This window comes from Lepidochelys kempii, chromosome 8 (genome assembly GCF_965140285.1).
Source record: "Lepidochelys kempii isolate rLepKem1 chromosome 8, rLepKem1.hap1, whole genome shotgun sequence".
NCBI lineage: Eukaryota > Metazoa > Chordata > Testudines > Cheloniidae > Lepidochelys > Lepidochelys kempii.
In genome coordinates this window covers 20,337,908-20,360,373 of record NC_136387.1, presented here as the reverse complement: position 1 = coordinate 20,360,373, position 22,466 = coordinate 20,337,908, and the positions used below count along the sequence as shown (strand labels likewise).

Genomic DNA, 22,466 nt, shown 5'->3' with positions numbered 1-22,466 from the left:
GGTTTGGGTTAAATCAATTTGCAATCTGTTTAAATGGGCATAAGCTACTCTTGAGTAAGAGTGTCTATACAGGGGCTTGATTTAATTGATTTAAATTTAAACCAGTGTAACATTTGTGTGTAGATGAGGCCTAAATTAATGGTCCAAGTGGTTCCAATCCAACAAGGTAGAGAGTAAAAGTTGATACCATCTGATGGGTGTTTGATGGAGGTGAAATAATGGTCTCAAATAAGCTGCCTGCGGACAAGTGTCTCAGCATCCCCCAAACCAGCCACACGATGGTTGGCACCCTCCGCTGAGCTGCCAAGGCCTGTGAATGCCTTTGCACAAGGGTTGAGGCCGACTGAAGGGGGAGGTGTGTGGAGGAGAATTGTGCTGGTGTTGCCTATGTTATAGGGACAAACTGGACTTTGATTGCCAGTAATTCAATCCTGCCCCTTTCACCAGAAAGAAAGTGTTACTTGGAGAATGCAAAGGAAATGGTACATTTCAAACCACTGTGAGCTAAGGGAACCAGGTGAACAGGATGAATGTCCCAAAGAATGTCCCCTCCCCCCATGTCTGAATATATGAACTGCCTCACATTCCTCAAGTCTGAGACAGCTCTGCCTTCATTGAAATGCCATTTCCCTCCAGCCCCTGCAAAGCAACTGCTCAGACATTAGCAAATTACCAGCTGGTAGCCTGACATCGTTTTCCTAGGCTGCTATAAGTAAAAGCCAGATTTGTGAACAGGAGCCAAATTCTTGGTTTCAGGAGAGAACAGGAAGAGAAAAGATGCATGGGACCAAAGTAATCAATACAATAATGATTATAATAAAAACAGGCAAGGTCCCATCCAGTGATGCTTTATAAACATCCCTGCAACTCATCAGGAGGTTATTTTATAGATTGGGTAATTAAGCCATACTGAGATTAAGTACCTTGCAGGTCACACATGACCTGATTCTGTTTCCTGCCATGACCACTAGACCATGCATCCTTCCATTTACAATACTTCCAAGAGATACTCTGTTTTTTTTTTTTGTTTTTTTTTTGCCTTGCTAAACCCTGAACTGAGTCTTTTAGGTCACCCAGGCTAAGATCTTTTGGAGGTTTGCTTCTAGGCTTGCTATTAGGACTTCTCCCCATGGAATTAAATGTAGAATGTCCTCCTTATATTCCTGCTCTCTCCATCTCTCCACCCACCTAACATGGTATCTGGTGCTGATAAGAAAAAAACCTCTGGGAAAATGTCTGCATGGGGCAGTGGAAACTGCTGGTGAAGGGTTACTTTGCAGGACACTTTCTGAGGGATTGGACAAAGTATTGGATAAAGAATGGCTGCAGTGGTTATTAAATACATTTTGCATTTTATAAGCAGCTACTCCTTGGGCCTTCAGCTAGAGAGAAAATGTGGTGGCATCTCTACCACAGGTGAACATACTTTCAAACCACTAGTAGTGTGAGCATAACTGGGACCCAGGCGTGTCGATATCCAGTCCTGACTTCTATACTCCTTCTGTGGGCAAGTTATTTAACCTCTCTGTCAGTTTCCCCTAACTGTAAATTGGGGAATGAAAGCACTGAATTTCCTACCTCAGAGGGGCATTAGGGGATCATACAGTTAATATTTGCAGACCATTCCGAAAATGAAAAGACTTCATAGGTGTTGTGTCATTATTAAGCCTCCAATAATACTTGGCACTTAGATAGGGCTTTCCATCTTCAAAGCGCTGTACAAATATTAACTAACTAACTTTGCACTTGGCTGTCAGGAAAGCCTGGCAAATAGCAAATGAAATGGCAATTGCTAGGATTAGGGCATTTTCCTTCCTGTTTCAGAACAGTGCCCCTCCCTTTTCCTGCACCCACATTGCTCAACTGGATGGAAGGAAAAAAAATGTTCTCATAAAAAGACTTTCATACAAGGTGCCAAAGAGAATGTGTTTCTCTATGTGATCTCGGCTCTTCATCTTCCTACTGTTGATGACATGGACCTGAACCAGAACGACCCAAATATCCCCTAGTGCTCGGCGAGTTAAATCCAGACGGGTTTTACAGGGTGGACCCATTCCTAGCACATCTTGGAGCTTTAAAATTGCCCATTATGCAGGAAGGTTTCCTTTTACAGAAACTCAATGTTGTTCAATAGAATGGAGCTTACAGGACAGCACATCTCTGACTCGACTGGTTGAATCTGAAGACTCCAGGACTGTTTCTGTTTGGGTGACAGCTGCCCAGCTTCTCCTTCAGCAGGGTCCCACTTGGGGAAGGTGGTGATATTTGTGACATTAGTCTATTGCCATTGGGTGGAATTAACCTGTGTGAAGAGGGCTGATGCAAGACCTATATATCATGTCAATTCTACTTAAGCCCTAATTTGAGAGTTTACTTGGGATTTAAGTGGTGCATGGATATTTTGCTGGCCCACTGCACAATGGTGAATTTCACTTATAAAGAGGAATTTGTTATCACAAGTTCAGCTTGACAACTCACTGAAATATCTCAGAGTGGGAGTGGCTGGGATAGAAGCAAGATTCTGTTTAAATGCAAGAGGCCCAATTCTGTCTCGGGCTCCATATGTGACTCAGCATAGTAGGGAGCTGCCCCCATGCATCCGGGGGTGGGATTTAGCCCATCCATCTGAAATTAGAAAATGATATGAAATGCAGAAGTAGCCCAAGACCCTTACATCAATTCAGCAACTGTGAACAGACACATATGCTTCCTTTGAAAGGGTGCTCATGTCCCAATAACGTTTCCTTTTTGTTTAATGCCTTTCACCCTGAAAGATCTCAAAGCATTGCACAAAATAATAGTTATTATGGACTGGAATTGCCATCTACAAATGAAATGCAGCCACCACTGTAAATGCTTCAGCGTCTGGAAATACTCTGGTATATTTCCACCAGGAACCATCAATCCTCCCACTAGCCAACCCAACAACAACACAGTCCAGTGCAGGTTCCTTTGGAGACGATTTTTAATCTCCTGAAGATTGCTTCAAATAGTTATGAGTCTGTTTAAGCTACACTGGGGAAACAGTGGGGAGATGAGGAGATCTCAGTTCAGGCACCTTTGGTGGAATTCCCGAATAATAAAGGGGTTTTGGTCTTATGTTCAGCATCCTGAATGACTCTGTAATAGGAAAATTGGATTTATTTGTAGGTTTGATTGGTTGATCTCATTGTATTGCTGGCAGTTATCAGTAGATCCTGTTGGTTCAGCTGGTGAATGGTTGAGCATTATCTTGTTGGCTCTTCTGATGGACCCTATGGTCTGGAGCACAGGGGAAGTGGGTAAATGCTGGCAGCCATCCACTCTGCTTTACTATCTGGAATGAGCTGCCTCTTCTTTCTCCTCCTGATATTATGTTTTTTAAAACTGGAGTTGTGCTGTGGAAAAGGTTACTCTGTGAAGATACACATTTGTCACACAGGTTAACATCTGCTCCTTATTATTTTACACTGAGCAACCAGATAGCACATTCACACCTGTACTTTTAGCCTCCTTACAACTGCACTGAGGACAATATCTGGGCAAGGCCTGCACATGGACAGTTTTGGTTTTCAGATGTGCCAGTAAGATTTCTGACCTTCCCAGCAGGAAGGAGACAGCTGATGCCCAACAGATTCAGTTTAAGGATTTAGTTCTAACTTGATTTTTTTTTAAATGTACAATTTTAGATGCATAAAATAAGCACATTTTAAAAAATAGTTTATAGTGGTAAAAGATCTGTGTCTGCATGAAGTGACTAAGGAACTGTTTATTTGATAGTTATAACACGATGACAGTCACTTCAGGTGCATTAACTTTATTTGAAGGGAAGGCAGCTCTCGTAAAGAATGGGTTGTGACACTAGTTCTGAGATTGGCAACCTTTGGCCTGCAGCCTGCCAGGGTAAGCTCCCCGGTGGGCCGGGCCGTTTGTTTACCTGCTGCGTCCGCAGGTTCAGCTGATCACAGCTCCCACTGGCCACGGTTCGCTGCTCCAGGCCAATGAGGGCTGTGGGAAGCAGCGCGGGCCGGGGGATGTGCTGGCCACTGCTTCCCACAGCCCCCATTGGCCTGGAGCAGTGAACCGCAGCCAGTGGGAGCTGCGATCGGCTGAACCTGCAGACACGGAAGGTAAACAAACCGGTCCGCCAAAGGTTGCCGATCCCTGCGCTAGTTCATGGAACCACCTCCATTCACTCCTACAACATTCACTCAAGGATCCATGAATAATGAACAATAAGCATGATGCATTATGAATATTTTAGGTAGCATCTATAGCCATTCTTGTAACATTCACATAAGTTACAGAAACTTTTGAAAACATTTATTAAACGCTCGCAGCTCTAGTCAGGTGTTACTGCTAGCATGTATTATCAATACACCATTAATACTCTAACTCATAACCTGGCAATCCTGCCAGTCAAGTGTTACCTAGAATTAAATATTTACATGCAACCAATAAGAAATTCAATATGTTCCAGGTTACACTGCTTTGTGCGTCCAATACTCTGCCCTATGCATGCTGTGCTGAAAGCAGGATGGAATAAATAGACTAAAGTCCCTGTAAATGCTTCTACAGAGATTGGAGCTGAGAGGTGGAGTGTGGGAGAAGGTAAGAAAATAGAATTGTAAGACTGCAGTGCAGGTCTGGAGATTGGAGCAGAGCATAGGAGAAGAAGGGAAAGCAAGGGAGCTTCTATAATGCTGCAGGGCATGGTTGAGCTGATATGTGTGTAGGGGGTGTTTAAAAAAAAAAAAAAAGGGAGTTCCTGTCGTGACCCTAGAAGGCCCTTTTTCCAATTCCATGACTGCAGAACTGGTCTGATTTGATCCTCTGCTTAAATCTTTTCTTTGTTAATTCCATTTTCTTTCAAGCTTTTGTTCCTCTCTTTGCATTGCTTTATTTCTCCTTGTAGGAAATAAGATTTTTAAGTTTATTTTGGTTAATCCAGGAAAAGCTGCTTGCACTTGACTCCTGCTGAGGGAAAAGAGGGTCTGAATTCAGCTTCTGTGAAATGGCTTTGAGCACTGCATGTACAGCAGGCAATAGAGCAATGCCACAGGGGGAAAGAAAGCAGTGGAATTCTGGATTAGCCTGAGCCCAGAATGGTGGAATTTATTGTAAGGCTGGGACTCAAAGATGTGTGGATTATAAAACTTCCAACTTCTGGACGCCCAGCTCAGCAGGAAAGCCATAAAAATGTGGCTCAAACACTTGGCATCCAGATTAATAATTTCTCAAGTCTACTCTTGCCAGGAGAGTCAGCTGGAGAAAAGAAAAGGAGTACTTGTGGCACCTTAGAGACTAACCAATTTATTTGAGCATAAGCTTTCATGAGCTACAGCTCACTTCATCGGATGCATTCAGTGGAAAAAAGCTGGAGAAAGTTAATTAATGTACTTAACTCACTTGCTATCACTCTGATTCTCCTGGCTCAGTGGTGACCACAGCAAGACCCACCCGGGCTCAATATGGCCCGTTACGCTGCAGGGCATAGCAGTTGCAGCTGAGCATGCCAGCACTTGCTCTCATTTTTATTTGTCACTGTTGTGGTCCTGTTAACACCTCCCTTCCCCCCATGCAACCCAGTGACCTTCCTTTGGCTAAAGGGAGCTGGATAGGACTCTTTTCAGAGCTCATCAGTGACCCTTCTAGATTGGGGCATCTTTTGCTTTCTGCACTTTATTCATGAGGGATGTGTCCTTTAACAGACAGCCAGTGGTTAGGGTTTCAGGCAACACCTGATACTCTGTTTGGCTGGGGCTGATAAATGCAGTCTGTTGAGACTGGTGCACAGTAATACAATCCTTTGACAAGTTTATTCCTTTATCAGGGTTGTATAACTGGGTTTCATTGTTCAGATTTGTTATCTGCTTCTCATTCTGGAGCCATAAGCTGGCACTGAATGGCATTGTAATTGAAGTTGCCAACCCAGCTTACAGGGACATGTACATGTAAAGATGATTGCACAGGGCTTGGGACAGCCAAAAGGATTAAGCCTTTAAATCTGCTGGGTCCAGAACTATTTACTGATGTAAAACATATACTGGGCCCCACCAATGTACATTAGAAAAGGTATATACGCACCAGTATGTGTGGCATAGTACTGTACATATTTCTAGAACATCTTCCTTCTGAGGATGCCAAGGTGCTTCAAATACTAGTGCATTAAGTGTCCCAGTACCCCTGGCAGGTACATGGGTATTATTTACCCCATTTTACAGATGGCAAACAGACACAGAGCAGTGAAGTAACCTGGTCAAGGTCTCATAAGAAATTTGGGCAGAGCTAATAATACAGTAGAACCAAGTTCTCCTTCGCCTCACCTCAGACCCAAATGGCAATTCTAATTCTCAGACTGTCATCCCTGCATTTGTGGGATTCCCAAGTGAGACCTATGGAAGAAGAACAAGATACTGTGCTGTGTGGTGCTGAGAGAATTCAGCCTTTAGCTTTGCAGGGTTAGCTACAAAGCAAAGGTGTGCTCCTCTAACTTAGAGTAGGGCTACTCTAGAGCTGGAAGATGTAATTACCAGCCCAAGTAGACATACCCGCACTACCTATGATCAAGCTAGCATTCTAACAGCAGCAGCGTAGCCACTGCGGCCACGTGAGGGGCTAGCTGCCCAAGTACATACTTAGGGTCTTGGACAGGATTGTATTCAGGGTGGCTAGTCCATCCCGCTGCTCGAGCCGCCATGACTATGCTTCTATTTTTAGTTTGCTAGTTCAGTCAGAGCTAGTGTTGGGGGTATGCCTGCTCGAGCTGGACATTGCGCCCTCCAACTCCAATGTAAATATACCCTTCGGCGTGGTCTACACTTAAAAATTAGATCGACTTAGCTATGTCACTCTGGGGTGTGGAAAAAAATCACACCCCTGAGCACCGTAGTCAAGCCGACCTAACGCCCAGGGTAGATGTAACTAGGTTGACGAAATAATTCTTCCATCAACCTACCTACCACCACTCAGAGAGGAGGATTAACTGCAGCAATGGAAAAAAAACCCCTTTCCATCACCTCAGGAAGCCTCTACACTACGGCGCTACAGCAACACAACTGCAGCGCTGTAGCTGTCCTGTTGGAACGCCCAGGGTGTAGACATGACCTTAGCGTTCTCCTCAGTTGCTCACCATTTTTCTTCCCACCAGTGGAGAACGTTTTCCTGTTTCTTATTGTTTACTCAAGACAGTGAAAATCTTTTTTAAAGGTGAGTTGCATAGTAAAATTGAAATGTCAGTTACGCCCAGATTCCCGTGCTGAATGTCCTTACGAACCAGGCAACAGTGGGCATTCAGCACAGAAATATGCTTTACCTGGAAATGGGCCCAAGCTGCAACATTTAGGTCAGGATCCATATCTGAATTTTGTGAAAACTTGTTTGGAACAGGGTTTTGGTTTGGCCCATTTAGATCCTAGCTGGAACCAGCTATCAAGTGCAGGGGTGTTCCAATCTGGGGACTTGTTCTGGGTTTATTTTTAAGGTTTTTTCTCCCTCTACTGAACCCTCTTGGTGCCTCTTGGCTCACTGCAGGTATTCCAGATACCATGGGTTGCAATAGGATGCCTACTTGTTATAGCTCCTCCTGGGATAGCATGAGCAGATCAAAGTACCAAAAGGATTTTATGCAGGTGAGGAGAAATTCAAAAAACATCAGTTCAAGCTGGTTTATGCACAGACTGGGTAGCAGGACCATTCTACACAGCAGTCGGGACTTCTCAATTTTATTTTCTCTTTGCTGTTCACCTTACGCAACTCCTTCTATTTATTGCTAGTAGAAGTTCTGTGGCTAGCAAAATCCCTTGAGCCTAGAGAGCACTTTTCATCCATGGCTCTCCAAGCCCTACACAAAGGAGGTAAGTATCATCATCCACTGGTGAAGTGACTTGTCTAACACTGGACCAGTGGCAGAGCCAGGAATAGAACCCCTGTCCCCTGGTTCCCAGGCTAGTGCTATACCCACTGAGCCACACTGGCTCTCAAGGGCTTTAAAGCCTGTCTGACATTCCTGCATGGCAGAGCAACAAGGCTGATTTTCCAAGAATGCAATTCAAGCTCCCTGCATTTTTTTTTTTTTTTTAAATTGCAGCTGGTCTCCTGTGACTCGGCAGAAGTGAATACATGTGGCCAGGACAGGGGAAAGCTGAGAAGGCAGAAAATCTTTTAAGCCCCTTCACATTATTAATGTATCAGATGAAGAAATGCAGCAATTTCCTGAGACCTATTAAAGGCATTAACGTATTCATTGGAGAAAGCAAATTCAAGGTATCAAATGACTGCCCAAGAAACAGGAACATTATCAATCAGAACCTGAGAAGTTACTGTGGGAAGGAAAAGGATCATTTGATCCACTGAGGCTCATCCTCTTAATACACAGTCCAGCCCCAGGAAAGCATCTAATTGCTTCTTGAATTACATCAGCATCTTAGATTTGTCAGCCTTGCCAGACAGTTCACTGCTGACGTTACTTGCTCTCTGAGCAAATTCAACAGCATGTCAGGTCTTTGGTAAAAGCCAGACAAACACAATGGCTGACCCTAGATCAGCAGACCAGAAAATTCTGGCACAGCTAGCTCCACTTCTGATTGTGAAACAGAGAGAGGGGAATAGCGCAGAACTCATCACCTCTGAAATAAATGGGGGAAGATTTCCTTAATGTTAACTGTATTTACTGGCATTATAGCACTGAACCTATGTTTTGTCTAGTTTGCATTGGTTAATAGCAGTGTAAATTGAATTAAGTCATTTTATTGGGATATACTAACTAGTCTCTGTTTCAGATGGAAAGTGCTCCCTTTTTAATGTCAGTGCTATCTCTTTGACAGGGAAATTAGGGTCCATTTAAGAATATAGGACTTGCCATGCCACTGGTCCATCAAGGTTAGAATCCTGTCTCCAACACTTGCCATGGACAAATGCTTAAACCAAAGGGCATTAATCCCCAGCAGTGCACTGTATCATGAAGCCATGATAATTTTCACTAGTATCTACATCACTTCCTAGTCTATCGATGACTCTCTCCCATGCTTTCCTTGTATGACTCATCAGCTTTATACCTCTATAATTTGTGGAATTGTCAGTGTCATCTTTTCCCTTGTGTATTGGCCCTGAGATGCTTTTCCTCCACGGGTTTGGGATTGAACTGAACAGGGATATCAGACATGGATGCCTTCTAATCTAAGCTTTCTCCATGTCTCACTAGGGATTCCATCTGGGCCTAGGGTCTTACTATTTTTGATTTCTTTTACAGCATTTGCCACTTCATCTGGCACAGTATGCTCCACGACATCATTTTGATGTTGCATTCCTTCTTGAGTTTTCTTCATTTAAGGTCATTCAGAATATATTTTCCATCAATCCTCTATGTGACAGTCATCAGTCAACACCATATCAGTTTCATCTTTGATTAACCTGACTTCCTTCATATCTTTGGTACTTCTGTCCCCTGGTTTCACCACTCTGTATACTTCTTTTCCCCATTCTTTTTGTTCAAAGTCTTAAGTAAAGTTCTGTGAAGATCTTTGGCTTTCATTTTTGCATCTATATTCTTGGCCAATTTTTTGTATCCCTCCAGGTCTCATTTGCTTCGGTACCTAGCACCTATTTACTTCCCATCATTCAATTTATGGTTTTGAGTAGTGATCTTTTCAGTTTTTTAATAAGCTTGTGTGAATGACTGTTCACTTCATGGAAGGAGTTCTGAAAGATGAGCAGGGTATATTCCTCAGCAAGGTGCCTGCAGGCCTCCCTAAATGCTGCTAGGGATTTGAACTTGTGGTTCTAGAATGCTGCAGATCCTTGTCTGTTGCATGTTTTGCTGCACTGTGACCTTCCTTTGCGGGGGCAACACCTGAATTAATGGTTCAGGGAAGATCATCTCAGAGCCAGGGGATCCAGTATAGGGAGAGGTACATTAGCCCTCCCCACTTCTTGCTGTCAGCACAGGGGTGAGTGTGGTCAGAATGCAACTCTGGTACATCAGCCCAAAGACCGGTGGCTATTGGAGGCTGACCTAACTTAGGTCATATGATTTTAAGACCAGTATGATCACCTAGTCTGATCACCTGCAGAACACAGGCCTTTCAGTAATTTCTGTAGCAAGGCCCAGATCCCCAAAGATATTTAGGTGCCAAATTCCCACTGATTTCAATTGGACTTTGTACAGAAATACTTTTTCAGGATCTAGACCCAAGCTACTTCTGTTTGAGCTATAGACTTAATCTTTTAGAAAGATTTAAAGAAGACTTAAAGACTTAAGGTGCTGGTGCACCTACTGTTATTCAGAGGTAAATTGTTCCAGTGGTTTACTACCTTCATTTAATGCAGCCCTCAGGTCAGTGTACTGTAGAGTGGTCGCAGAAGTCATGCACATGAGTGCAGTGCAAGTGGGAGTCTTATGCCCAACTTTGCCCAGCATGGAATTTTTGGCTTATCCCAGGATGTGGCCCCATCTACCTCACGCTTAGCTCATTAAGCATTTCCCTGTGGCTAGCAGCTGGCCCCAAGCTCCTGCCAAATATATACCTAAAGAATGAGGTATTATTCTGCTCCTAGGAGCACCCACAAAACTAAAGTCAAATCATCATGCACTTTATGGGACCTCCTAAATATTAATGTGTTCAAAAAACTAGTTTATCCTGCTACAGGCTCCACCAAGAAGCTGGCTCAGTAAGCCCTCAGTCAGCAGGTATTTAATCTTTGGCTCCTATTTACAGGGGCACTGATAAGAACACATGCACTTCTACAAAGAAAGCATTAAGGCTGCACATGTGTGTGACCTGTTCTGCATCTGAAAGGCTGCCTGGTGACAAGCCATGTGATGGGAGAGGAAGAGTCCAGTTTTGTAAAAGCCCGAAAAAGTGCAGCATATGCAACAAGTGAAAGCATGTCCTAGTGCTATGTTCACAACAATCAGAAGCCTTTCAAAAAGAGCCTAAGCTAGTGTGCTTGGGTGGCAATAATATCCCTGAAGTGTGGAAGGCTTGCAGTGGACACAAACCTCTATAAACAAAGTCCCTCCCTCTCCCCATCCTGTTTCCAGTAACTCTGTCAAACCGGTTTCACATCCCCTTTCTGAAAAGATTAATAAACAAGCTCTGCTGTGAGGCTCTTTCAAATATACAGCCCTTGTTTGCATAACAGGAAATAGGCAAAAGATTGTATCTGTTTGGGGAATTAACTCCTCCCCTCCCCTCTCGCTGGATCCCTCTCTATCAGGACTGAGGGACAGTCATGGCGGAAGCTCGTCCAGCTGCCACGAACCTGCCATGGATAGATTTTGCTTTGAATAATGCAGCACCTTTCCCCGGCTCATCATAAAGAGGAAGCACACAGAGAACAGTAGAATTCTAGTTTGTTTTATATACCAGATGTAGTCCCCTTCACTGCCTCAGAACACCCAGTTTCCAACTGAATGTAGTTTTAAGTTTGATAAGACCGTCTCCCGTCAAGCATCTTATTTAATGGGAGGGCAGGAAGAGTTCTAGGGGCTGTTGTTTAGGGACGGAGGTAGCCGATGTCAGATGCCTTAGATGACCTAATTGTCCCCATCAAGACAAGGAGGAAACTAACTAGACTTTTTAACACGAGTATTAAAATGACTGACAGTACATGCTGCTTTCTCCATCACACAGAACTTAAGAACTCCTTCTCCAAACAGTATCCTAGTCTATGCCTTGTGCCAGACAAACTTCAACTCCAAGTATTAAATTTCTTCCAGTTGTATAACAGCAGGATTTCACACTTGCATTTGGTGCCCATAGAAAAGCTTTTTATACTAGACCTATTTAATATATCCTGAATTGTTTTTTTCCCCTGAAAAATGAGTTCTGTTAGAGACCAGCAGTCTTAACCACTCTCAGTGAGCTGAGTGACTGAGTTTGAGAGGTAACCTAGTCAAAGAGCTAGGGCATTGGACTGGGGCTCAGAAGACCTGGATCTGAGTCCTAGTTTGGCTAATGAGCTGCTGTTTGACCTTGGGCAAATCACTTTGCCCCTTTCTCCTTGCACTCACTGTTTGTGATGGGTCCCTGTGCAGTACTTCTGAGAGATACTTGAAAACATTGGTTGAATAGAGTGTAATACCCCTATTTCTCAATTGTAGAAAACACAATACTTCAATTTTCATGGAAGCGGGGATGCTAATGATGCAACAATTGCAAGACTTCAGTTGCTCAAACACTGAAAAGCCTAAAAATGCACCAGAGCTGATGAACAACTCTGCAGCAAGCTAAATATAGCAACAGCTTTTCATAAGATGACAATGAAACCTTCCTCATGCTTTCACTGGTAAGGTGTAGTCTCTAAAAGGTGCAATATTTTAATTAAAATCTAACCAAGTTTATAAACTAGAACCATTCAGCCTGCTTTCCTTTAGTGGTAATTCAGTGAAGGTCTTAGCGTTGCATAATACTATGCAACAGAAAGAGATGTTTGTGCGACACACAGGCTTAAAGATAGTTTTAACATGCTTTAGGGTTTTCTTGGTGAAAATGCTTCATGTTTTGTACTCTTTGCAACCCAAGTATGGTCCGTAGTTTTTATTCCCAGCTGTTGTATTATAACTAAAATGGCAGTACTGTGGTTCACAGTAGGCCTAAGTCCTCAATTTCTCCATAAAGAGGTCAGTGACGAGCCTGGAAAGTAGAGCCCTTTAAGCTTTAGTGTTCATCAATATTAAATGATGACTAAGCCACCACATAGGGAAAAACCTTTTCCCTTTCTCCCCATCCCTCAACAATAATAAGGCATTCTTTTCACATGCTGACAGCTCCCAACACAGAAAGAAGTGAGAGTTTTCCGTGGCAGGAAGAGGTGAGCAAGAGTGTTCCTACTTCAAAAGTTACAGAAACAAACCAGCTCCACTCAGGTTGTCATTTTCATGAGTGCTGAGCACTCACTTCCTACCGGTTTCAGGTAACATTTCAGCTGCTAAGCACTAAGGCCTGGTCTACACTGGTGTGAGGGGGATGGATTGATCTAAGTTACACAACTTCAGCTGTGTGAATAATGTAGCTGAAGTCGATGTAGTTAGATCTACTTACTGCAGGGTCTTCACTGCTATAAGTTGACAGCTGATGCTCTCCCATAGACTCTGCCCGTGCCTCTTGCCCTGGTGGAGTACCAGAGTCAAAGGGAGAGCGCTTGGTGGTCAATTTATCGATTTGATTGCTGCCCATCGATCCAGCAGGTAATGTAGACAAGCCCTAAGACAACAACCTAAGCAGATCTTTGCCACCACCATTAATACTCTTTCCATAGCACCCAAATGCCTCTTCAGCTCTGTTGAAAAACCTGGCTCTGACGCCACTCAAAGCTAGATCAGGGAACCTGAGGTCAGTCTACATGCATCACCTGCACAAGCACCTGTCCTGCCAGAGTTTGCCTGTGGAAGGGCCCCCTTGGAATAAGAATGGGGGTAGAAGGGCTGTTTGGTAATAAGGATGGGTGTATAGCTCCTGCCTGGGGGTAAAGTTTTACAACAGAGGGCACACACAAGTTTTCCCACCCCAGTAAGGGCTTGTAGAAACCCGGGCCTAGAACATAAGTTTGGGGAGGGCACAAGGTACCAAGTACTAATACAAATGAAGGACAATGCCTCCTGCAATAACCATAGAAAAGGATTTGCAAAGTTTAGGCTTGAGCACCAATTTCCTTTTTCACCCCAACTGAGTTTAAGTTTCCATTTTGGATAGGACACTGAACTGGTTGTGTTCTCTGTGTAATACAATGGCATATAGAGCCTCTCAGTTACATGAGATGTATGAAGCGCATCCACTCTGAATAATTTGGACACTGAAGTCTTCTACAGTTACATTCACAGGCATTTTTTCCTCTCAAACATGACCATGTTGTTCAGAAAACGAAAGGCCCCTATTTCACATTTATTCAAGATGCATTTTTACAGAGGTTGCCAACAGCACTAGTTTGATTCTTCTGGTGAATTTTATCTTCAGAAGCCCTCACAGTGAAGCACAGAAAAGGATATTAAAGAAAACTCAGGTTTCTCCCAGCGATTTGTAAGTGGTGTTTTACAGTAAGGAAAGGAATAACTCAAATCAAGATCTCCTTCAGTGTATCCCAGTTCATGGTAGATTCTGGAATGTTATGTTGTAAATAGGAGAAATGATTAGTTAGAAGTGTAGTATAATGGTTAGAGCATGGTTTAGGGGTAATGACTGATTTCTGATACAATCTTTAATCTTCTCTGAGCAGATTCCTAAAAAAAATATGAAATCACCAAAATAGGCTTTTTCAACTTTTTATTATAAAAGATCAAGACATGTGCTAGCAGAATACTTGATCACATTCCTGACTTGATGGCCTTCCCAGAGACCTTCTGCCTTTAAGCATGAAAACCTGAACAATATTGTGGGTGAGAACTCCTTCAAGTTAAAACACAAGTGTCAGATTCTTCACCCACTCATAGTCCCTGCTTCCGAAGTCTCCCTGGGAAATAAGAGCTATGACTAAGTCAGATATTATTCACATAGCTAAATTTAAACACTAGTTTCCAGAAATCTACTAGAAATTGGTCTCTAAGTATCTCTGGATAACTGACACTGAAGAGTTCTTTCCAGTTGTTTTAATCCAGAACATCCTCTTTTCAAGACAGGCACTGATATAGCAACAAATTCAATTTGGCATCCAATGCTGAATAATTCTTTATGCAGTAAACAAGCATGAAGCTATAAAACTTATTGACCATTTCTCCTCTGATCCAAATCAAACTTTTTAAAATAAATCTCATGATAGCTGCCTTCCAGGAACTATGCAAAAAACTACGTTCAGAGGCTCATAAACATCTTACATACTTTTCTTCTTCCTTCTCCTAACCTTAACAAGTCATACTAGTATCACATCCAAACCCTTTCTTAGCTCCTCCATGCAAGAGATATTTGATCCCCTCCACCCCCAATGCATGATCAGCAAGGACACATGATTCTTTCTGGATTTCTATCAATAGCAAAACAAGCTTCATGATGAGCCTATCCACATTAGGCACTCTGGGTGCATGTGAATTTTACTAATGCTCTCCTCAGTTCTGGTATCATGATCAATCTTCATTAGCAGACTGTAGTCTCGTGTCAAATGGAATAAATAGTCCATTCCCAATCTAACCAAACTTGTATTTTGCAACTGCAGCTGTTTTTAGTACCAGGAACACACTGTAAAAGAAAAAAGTTTACAGGATTCTATCTTTCAGAGTAAATGTAGTTGAATAAAAAGTCTTATCAAGTTAAACAGCAGCACTTGGAGAGTTCAAGATTTGTAAATTCACATTAAGCCAGAAATACGACAGGGTGAAGTAGGACATTGGTGAGGCAGCATACTACATACAACTGAGCTAACGCAAGCTGGACAGTGGAAGTTAAGCTTGTGTGTCACAACTTTAATTCAGATTGGTCAATTTCTCTAAATTCTGCTGCTATCTGGGAAGCTACTGCCACCAGCATTCAACAAAAGAATGGATTAATGATGGATACAGTAGGTCATGTTATTTGTTGGCCCTTATGAATATAACATTTACTGTAGGACCAAGATAATTTTTCCCTTTGAAAAGCATTAGCAGAGAGCAATTAGAAAGCATTTTAATTTCCTTCTGCATAATGCCACTATGAATTTCCCTACACTCCAAGTTTCAGATTGAAACATTTTGCTCCAGAAAAGTACCTCAGCCACCTATAATGGGAGCTTTCAGAGGACCTGAACAGTCAATTCAGACATGTTAAAAGGCAAGTTCTTTGACAGAGATAGGGTAAACAGTTGTGTGTGTTAAGATGCAAAAGTATTTTTTTTTTTTTTTAAAATAGCCCTATGAAGAGCATCACTTGAAAGGTTTATTTTAATCCCTAAAGCCAGAGCAAACTCATATCCAACACAGAACTTCCTCAGTTTCTAGCTGGAAAAATATAAGTTGTTCAGCTGTAAATCAGTCCATGCTGTCAAGTTTTGAAGAAGCCGTTATTCACTTCAGAGGACACTAACCTCTGCATCAATCTTTTTCTAGTACTAGCAAACTGTTAGAGAAACAAACTCAAACTTAAGTTCCACTGAAGAAACCAATCTGCATATTTGTCCTTAGCTCAATTTTTGCTTGTATTTCAGCATTTCTTACTTTTTAATCCACTGGAAATTTATTCACTCAATTCAATTTTTGCAGTTCTCACAACCTGCTTTTAAAGGACCAAAGTCCTTTTAGATCATTGTTCCAAAACCAGCCCTGAAAGCATAGCTGCTGGCCAGAGTGTTCCTCCCTAGTCCTAGATAATCATATTGCATCATCCTTATCTCCGATTCGGTTATGCTTTCAGCAGCCACTTAGTATAGCTGCTAGATGTTTTAGCAAAAAGCTGATGATCAGAAAGAAAACCTTTAGCCAGGTAGAATACCACAACCAGTTTTCCAGTGGTACAAGGTCTGCATTTCTGACTTAAGGTTTGTAAACTGTAGGATTACAGAACTGTCTAGTTCTTTCTTCTAGTAGTGTTTTTGATACCAAACCAGGACAGAATATCAGGGTCCTGGCCCGCTGGCCAGTGTAGTTTGTTCCCTATTTAATGCTATACAAACTACGGTTTGCTAACTAGGAGTGAGTGGGAAGGTGCAATGATACAAGACCTTACGAGGCATCTTGGGATGGAGCAGGAGGATCCTGATTCTCAGGCTCTGGTGGAAGAGCTGGCACAGTTTCCTCTTTCTTTTGCGCAGCCAGGAACTCATGAATCGCTTTCTCTATCTGCGGCCTGAAGATGTGGTTTAGTTTTGGATCCACCACCTGAGAAATAATTCTGTCCACTCCAGCTTCCAGCATCCCTGACCTTGGGCAAAGACAAAGGAGTCATTGAGCTACTCTGAGCAACTTCCCCTCTACTCCCATTGGGAACTCTCCAGAGCCCTCATGTCAGCTGCAATTAGCATTAATATGGTGAGAGCTGCTTGGTAGCTCCTTCAGGAGGGAGGTGTTCCAGTCACCACACACAAACCAAGACATTTCCACCTATCAATTTTTCTATTCCCCCTGCAGTCTTCACAACTGACATCTGGTCTCCCAGGTACTGAAACGAAATACTGGATGGGAGCCACTTCAGGAGTGCTCATGCTGAAATGAGTTCAGAGGAGCAAACAAAAACTTGCTTTGGCACAAACAAGGCAAACAAAATGTATGAGGAGGAGAGCAGGTGAGAGTGATTTTTTTGGGGGGGCTAACAATCCAAATTGAGAAGAGGCCTTTACCCCAATATCATTACCATCACCTGCTCCTTGAAACATCCAGTCTAGGCAGGTACTTTTTGTAAGAAAAAAACCAAACAAATGCATATAGCACAAAACATAAGGAGTTTTTTTGGAAACGAGGGCTGGTAACTGAAGTGACTTATTGCTTCAGCAGCTGCGTCAGAATCTTGGACTGTTGGACAAGGGCAGTCTGGGTTTAAGTCATGTCTGCAAGAGACCAGGGGAGGGGAAACAGAGACATTGCCTAGCATTTGGAAAACCAGCCGCAAGACTAACACGGCGGTGAATGTTCATGAGTGAATGTTCATGACCACATCCACTGTTTAAGGTCATGTGGACATCAAATAAAGTCTAATATAGTTAGATGAATGTGTGTACTTTTATCCAATGAGGGATAGGGACACGTAAACATCTTTGCACATTTCAACTCTATCCTATTCTTGCAGCCTTCATAGTAACTTGAGTACTCTAAACCCTTAATCCTTGTGTAGTTATTGCCTATACCAGTAGTTCACCTGTGTTTAAAAGGGAGCAAAGTTTATTTTAATCATAAGCTCCCTGGTGTGTAACACTGTACAAATGCCATTCTACCCTAGTGAAAAGACTAATAAGTCTTACTCTAGTACTATTAATCCATTACTGTCAGTTTCTGATTGTTGGCCACACTTCTCTGTTGTTGTTGCTGTATTTTGCACACAAGCCCCTTCAAGCAATACTGTGAAACGCAAAAATCAGTATATCTAGTTAACTTCTACCCTGATCTCAGGGTCATTAGGGCAAGTAACAATCCTCACTGATTAGGCCAAACAGTTTGTATGTGAAGTAGACATCTGTAGTTCCTGCTACTTGCACTGAAATTCTAATTTTGCTTCATGCAAGACACTTACTGCTGTATGTTTATTTTCTTTTTGAACTTAAAAGCTTCTGTCTCCATTTCCCTGATTCTTCTCTGCCCTTGCCCTACTATCTATTTCCAACACCCCTCCTCCCCCCCACCCCACACCTCCACTTTACTGAGGTGCTACCTAGGCACCAGTTTCAGACACCAGAGTCTCAGGAGAAATCCACAAGTTAAAGCTTTTTTCTAAACTGTGTGTGCATGTTTCCATAAAACTGAACATGGCCTCCCTGAAAACACTGGAGTTTATTCAATAAGTTTGCCAGTGGCCCAAGTTGCAGAGTAAACTGGAGTAGCAGGAGGAGTTAGTAAGCCTAGTACTCCATGGACGTGTTTGTATTAAATGCATAAAAAACAACCAACCAACTCCAAGCAAAAAAAACCCTGTGGCTTTAATGTCCTCTCTACTTGTGCCAACAGTGCCATCTCCTGGATGGAATCGGACTAGCCTAAATTTGATTACTGCCCACTAGTGGCTGGAGGTTTGCAAAGAACAGAAGTATGAGCTTCTGAGACCTAATAAGAGATCCTTCTTTTGCTTAAGTGGTAGATGCCTGTTTCTGAAGCAGAAGACCACAAGTTCGGTTCCACACCTCATATGCAGCTTAGCTAGCAACCATCGTGTTATCTGTATGATGCAACGCTTTGGTAGAGAATGCTTCACTTCAACAGCATATTCAACACCTCAACGGATGTTGACTATAACCCTACTCTGGGAAACTGCCTGTTTGTCCTCAAGGAACATTGCGGTGATGTGAGTTAACTCAAACTGCATTCACCTGCTATAGTGAAATCTGGGAGGGCACAGAGGACAAAGCAGGTTGAATTCAACCCTTAGTTGTCCAAATGCACTTAGCCAGTTAGGGCAATGATATGGGACTCTTACAGTTTTCATCAAAAAACATTCCTATCAATTTACTGAATGCTGCTTACTTACTGAATCACACTCTGTCTCAGACCATTTCGTAACTGGTTTTTGTTCATTGTTGGGTTCCACTCCTGTTTGTCCAGATGGGTAGATACAAAGTTGTCCACTTTCTGCCTCAGATTTTGGTAGGCTGGCTTAAAAAAAAAATCCAGCTTAACTAAAAGATCTTGAAACAATTCCTTGCAAGAATGCTTCATAATACATCTTTTGTGGTCTATTACTATTTCATTTAACAGTTTTGTCCTTTATAGAGAGACAAGGTTGGTGAGGTAATATCTTTTATTGGACCAACTTCTGTAGGAGAGACAAAAGCTTTCAAGCTACACAGAGTAGTTCTTCAGGTCTGGGAAAAGTACTCCGTGTCACAGCTAAATACAAGGTAGCACAGATTGTTTACCATAAGTAAACACACATTATAAGGGACCCTTCAAGGTGAAGTGGCCTGTTAACACCACTGCAGTCAAAGGACAAAAAAAGAGGAGTTACTAGATTAGATTGTTGTAATAAGTCATAAATCCTGTGTCTTCGTTAAGAACATGATTTTTAGTCTAGCAGAGTTATGAATTTAAGCTCCTAGGCTTGTCTTTTGAAGGTGTTGGGCAGGTCTCCTTCATTGTATTTTTTCTGAACAAAAGTAAGTTTATTTTACTCAAGAGTACAAAATGGTGATTGCAAAGAGAAGTTTCTAGATGGTACTATCAATATATTATAATTGCAAAAGCTGGACACGTGTTTTGCAACTGTCTGCTTCCAAGTCGCTGAAGGGAATGCAAATTGCCTGTGCATGCAAGAGATATTTAAGCAGGTTTCTTGTTAGATTTCCAACCAACATAAAATTCCTATGAGACATTTTAACCAAATATAATTAACACTAGTATAAAGAAAGATGTGCTTACTGTAACACTTTAACACTGGAACTTGAGAGCTGGGAAAGTGGGGGATGAAGGTGCGGTTTTGTTAAATGCTCTGTAATTCTACCTTTTCCTGTTCCTCAGAAGTTAGGACACGGTCATGTTACTGTGTAGGGGAAACGCCAGTTACTAGTGTGGTGCAAGGAGAGGGCAAAAAGGTGGCAAGTGTCTTATAGCAAGACCAGAATCACCATAACAAGAGACAGCATCAAAAATTACAATACCCGTGACAATATGCTATGGAGGCCAGTTCAAATTCTATTTAGGTCTATTGTGACTGAAAGCTGTTCTCATCAGATAAGTGGCTGTTCCACGGTCTAATGCAGAATCTTGTGATTGTTTCAGACACACCAGGAGCAGATAGGTTATCAATATCGATGCTCTAGGTGGAATTAGGTGGGAAATCAAAACTTCTATTCAAGACTGTCCCACTCCAACGTTGGTCCTTCTGGCTTAAGAAAGCTTGCACTGTTGCTGTACCTGTCTGTCATCTTTGAATTCTAATACACATTTTTTAATAAGCAGAAAAGAGATTGGTGTTCTTAAATAGGATACCTTAGGCAGATGACTCTAGAGTACATTTGTCAGGAAGGCTATAACTTAACATTTCAGCAAGAATAGTAGCAATTGTCAAAACAAACAAGTGACATCACTGCAAAAGCAGATAGTTGGTTACAAAAGTTTAAAGATATTTTTTCATTTTAAGTAGCACTTCGTTAAAAAATCCTGAATACTTTACAAGCTATGCACACACGGGAGTCACTTCCCCCACTGGCAAAGTTCAGGTGCCTATAGGCTGGAACAAGACAGTTATTTAGAAATGCTGCAATGATTTAGGACAGGAAGGGAAGCCCACATTCTGCTGAAGCCTCAGGCAAAGCTTAGGAAGGCAGAAAGTTACCAATCACCCTGTGAGGGTGATAAGACAGTGGGGATTGCACCCAACTCCCGCAAGAGGACTTCGACTGACAGAAGTCCTGACCAGTGGCAGTTCTGTGTTTCATCCAAGTGAAGGCAAACCCTGTAGCTTTGGTGTCCCCTACTTCTGCACCACAGTCAGAAAGGACTTAGGGAATAGTGACTTTTACTGAATTACCAATAGTGCTTTCCATGGTCTTTCAGGAAGACCCTGGACACAGAAATTGGAAGGGCATATGCAGGAGTCAGAAAAAGAACACAAGAGGGGGAAACCTTGTGCCCTCACAGGATAGACAATGATACAAAAATGGAAGACTGAAAAGCCCCATATTCTTCTCTGTATCATCTTCTAGACTCCATGAACCACTCATATATTTATAGTTTGGGTCACTCTTCTTGGCTGGAGCAGCTGGGGCCCAGAGGACCACATCTGCAGAACCAAGACATGAGAATGCCCACAAAATCTTAAGGCAAGGCAGGCCTGTGCCCTGGGCTAGGGCCATGCATGTGCCCTGCTCCCCACAAAGGGAAACCAGGTTTGAGACAGATCTAGGCTCCCCAAAATAAAGCTAGAGCATACAATGAAGTGGGTGGCTGAAGCAGAACCCCTTTCAGGATAGAGTCTGGAAACCAGCGGACGGTGGTCAGACAAGAGACCAGAACTTGGGGATTGCTGTTTGAAAGAGGAAGGTGAGGAGATACCCAGAGCCTCATACCCATGTCAGCCAAGCAATCAAGTAGCGACTGCAAGTAGGGGTCGTGGGTGGGGAGAAGTCCTTATCATCCTGTTGCCCATGTTAGCAAGGCAGTCCCAGCAGAGCCGCTGGAGCCTGAGCAAGGGCCAGAGGGCGCCCAGGTGACTAGGTTCCGAGAAGCAGGAGGGTACCCGGCTGAGAAGCGTGGCCCGGGTGCCCCCGTCGGCCAGGCGGTCCAGGGGGGAACCAGGCCCAATGCCCATGTATCCCCGTCGGAAGACCACTCCCCGGGCAAGTAGCCGGGGGATGCGCTGGTGGGGCCGGGCCCCTGCAGCGGTACCTTGGTGTCCACGTCGGCCAGGCAGTCCCGGCGGAAGCCGTCGAAGAGGCCGCGGCTCTTGAGTTGCTCCACGATGAGCGCGATGAGCTGCGCGTCCCCGGGGGGCAGCGAGGCCGGGTCGGTGGCGCCGGGCCCCGCAGCCGCGCCCCCGGGCCCCGCCGCGCCCCCAGCTCCAGGGCCGCCGCCGCCTCCCCCGCCTGGGGCAGCGCCGCCGGCACCGCCGCTCTCCGACATGCCCCACACCTGGTACCCGGCGCAGCCAGGACCCCGCAGCCGCTGCTCCCAGCCCACCCGGTGCCACCGGCACCGCTGCCGTCGCCGACGGCGCGCCACATTCTGCGTAGATCCGTTCCGCTGCATTATGGGAAAGGAAGTCCTTCACTCGGCACGCCTCTTATAGGACGTGAGCCATTGCTCCGCGTAAAGAAACTACGACTCCCAGCGTGCTCCGCGGCGCCAGCCCGGAAGGCCGTGGGGCGCGGCAGGCTGGGCGTTGCATTCTGGGAATTGTCGTTTTTGTGCCTCCATGTGCGCGGAGGGTTCGGCGGCTCCCGGCCCTTGC

The 22,466-nt window shown here is 43.6% G+C and overlaps 1 protein-coding gene across 2 annotated transcripts; it reads right to left on the bottom strand.

Moving 5' to 3' along the window:
• Positions 1 to 14,223: 14,223 nt before the first annotated feature.
• On the bottom strand, positions 14,224 to 22,292 carry BOD1 (biorientation of chromosomes in cell division 1). Of its 2 annotated transcripts, none has more exons than XM_073355788.2 (4): positions 21,905 to 22,292; positions 19,050 to 19,174; positions 16,605 to 16,799; positions 14,224 to 15,146 (listed from the first exon to the last, which is right to left on the bottom strand). In XM_073355788.2, exons 1-4 carry the CDS (start codon positions 22,262 to 22,264, stop codon positions 15,095 to 15,097), a joined length of 732 nt encoding a protein of 243 aa, XP_073211889.1. In that variant the 5' UTR covers positions 22,265 to 22,292; the 3' UTR covers positions 14,224 to 15,094. The 2 variants fall into 2 exon arrangements, with proteins under 2 accessions (XP_073211889.1, XP_073211890.1); XM_073355789.2 differs by having other exon boundaries at positions 16,600 to 16,799; positions 21,905 to 22,288.
• Between the last annotated feature and the right edge of the window lie 174 nt (positions 22,293 to 22,466).

Excerpts from the sequence above, each read along its gene's own strand:
- BOD1 (XM_073355788.2), bottom strand. The coding sequence starts at position 22,264 with ATGCAGCGGAACGGATCTACGCAGAATGTGGCGCGCCGTCGGCGACGG. Across the intron at positions 19,175-21,904 it reads TGGCCGACGTGGACACCAAG|CCAGCCTACCAAAATCTGAG; the intron begins GTACCGCTGCAG and ends TTTTTTTTTAAG. Across the intron at positions 16,800-19,049 it reads CTGAGACAGAGTGTGATTCA|GTCAGGGATGCTGGAAGCTG; the intron begins GTAAGTAAGCAG and ends TCTTTGCCCAAG.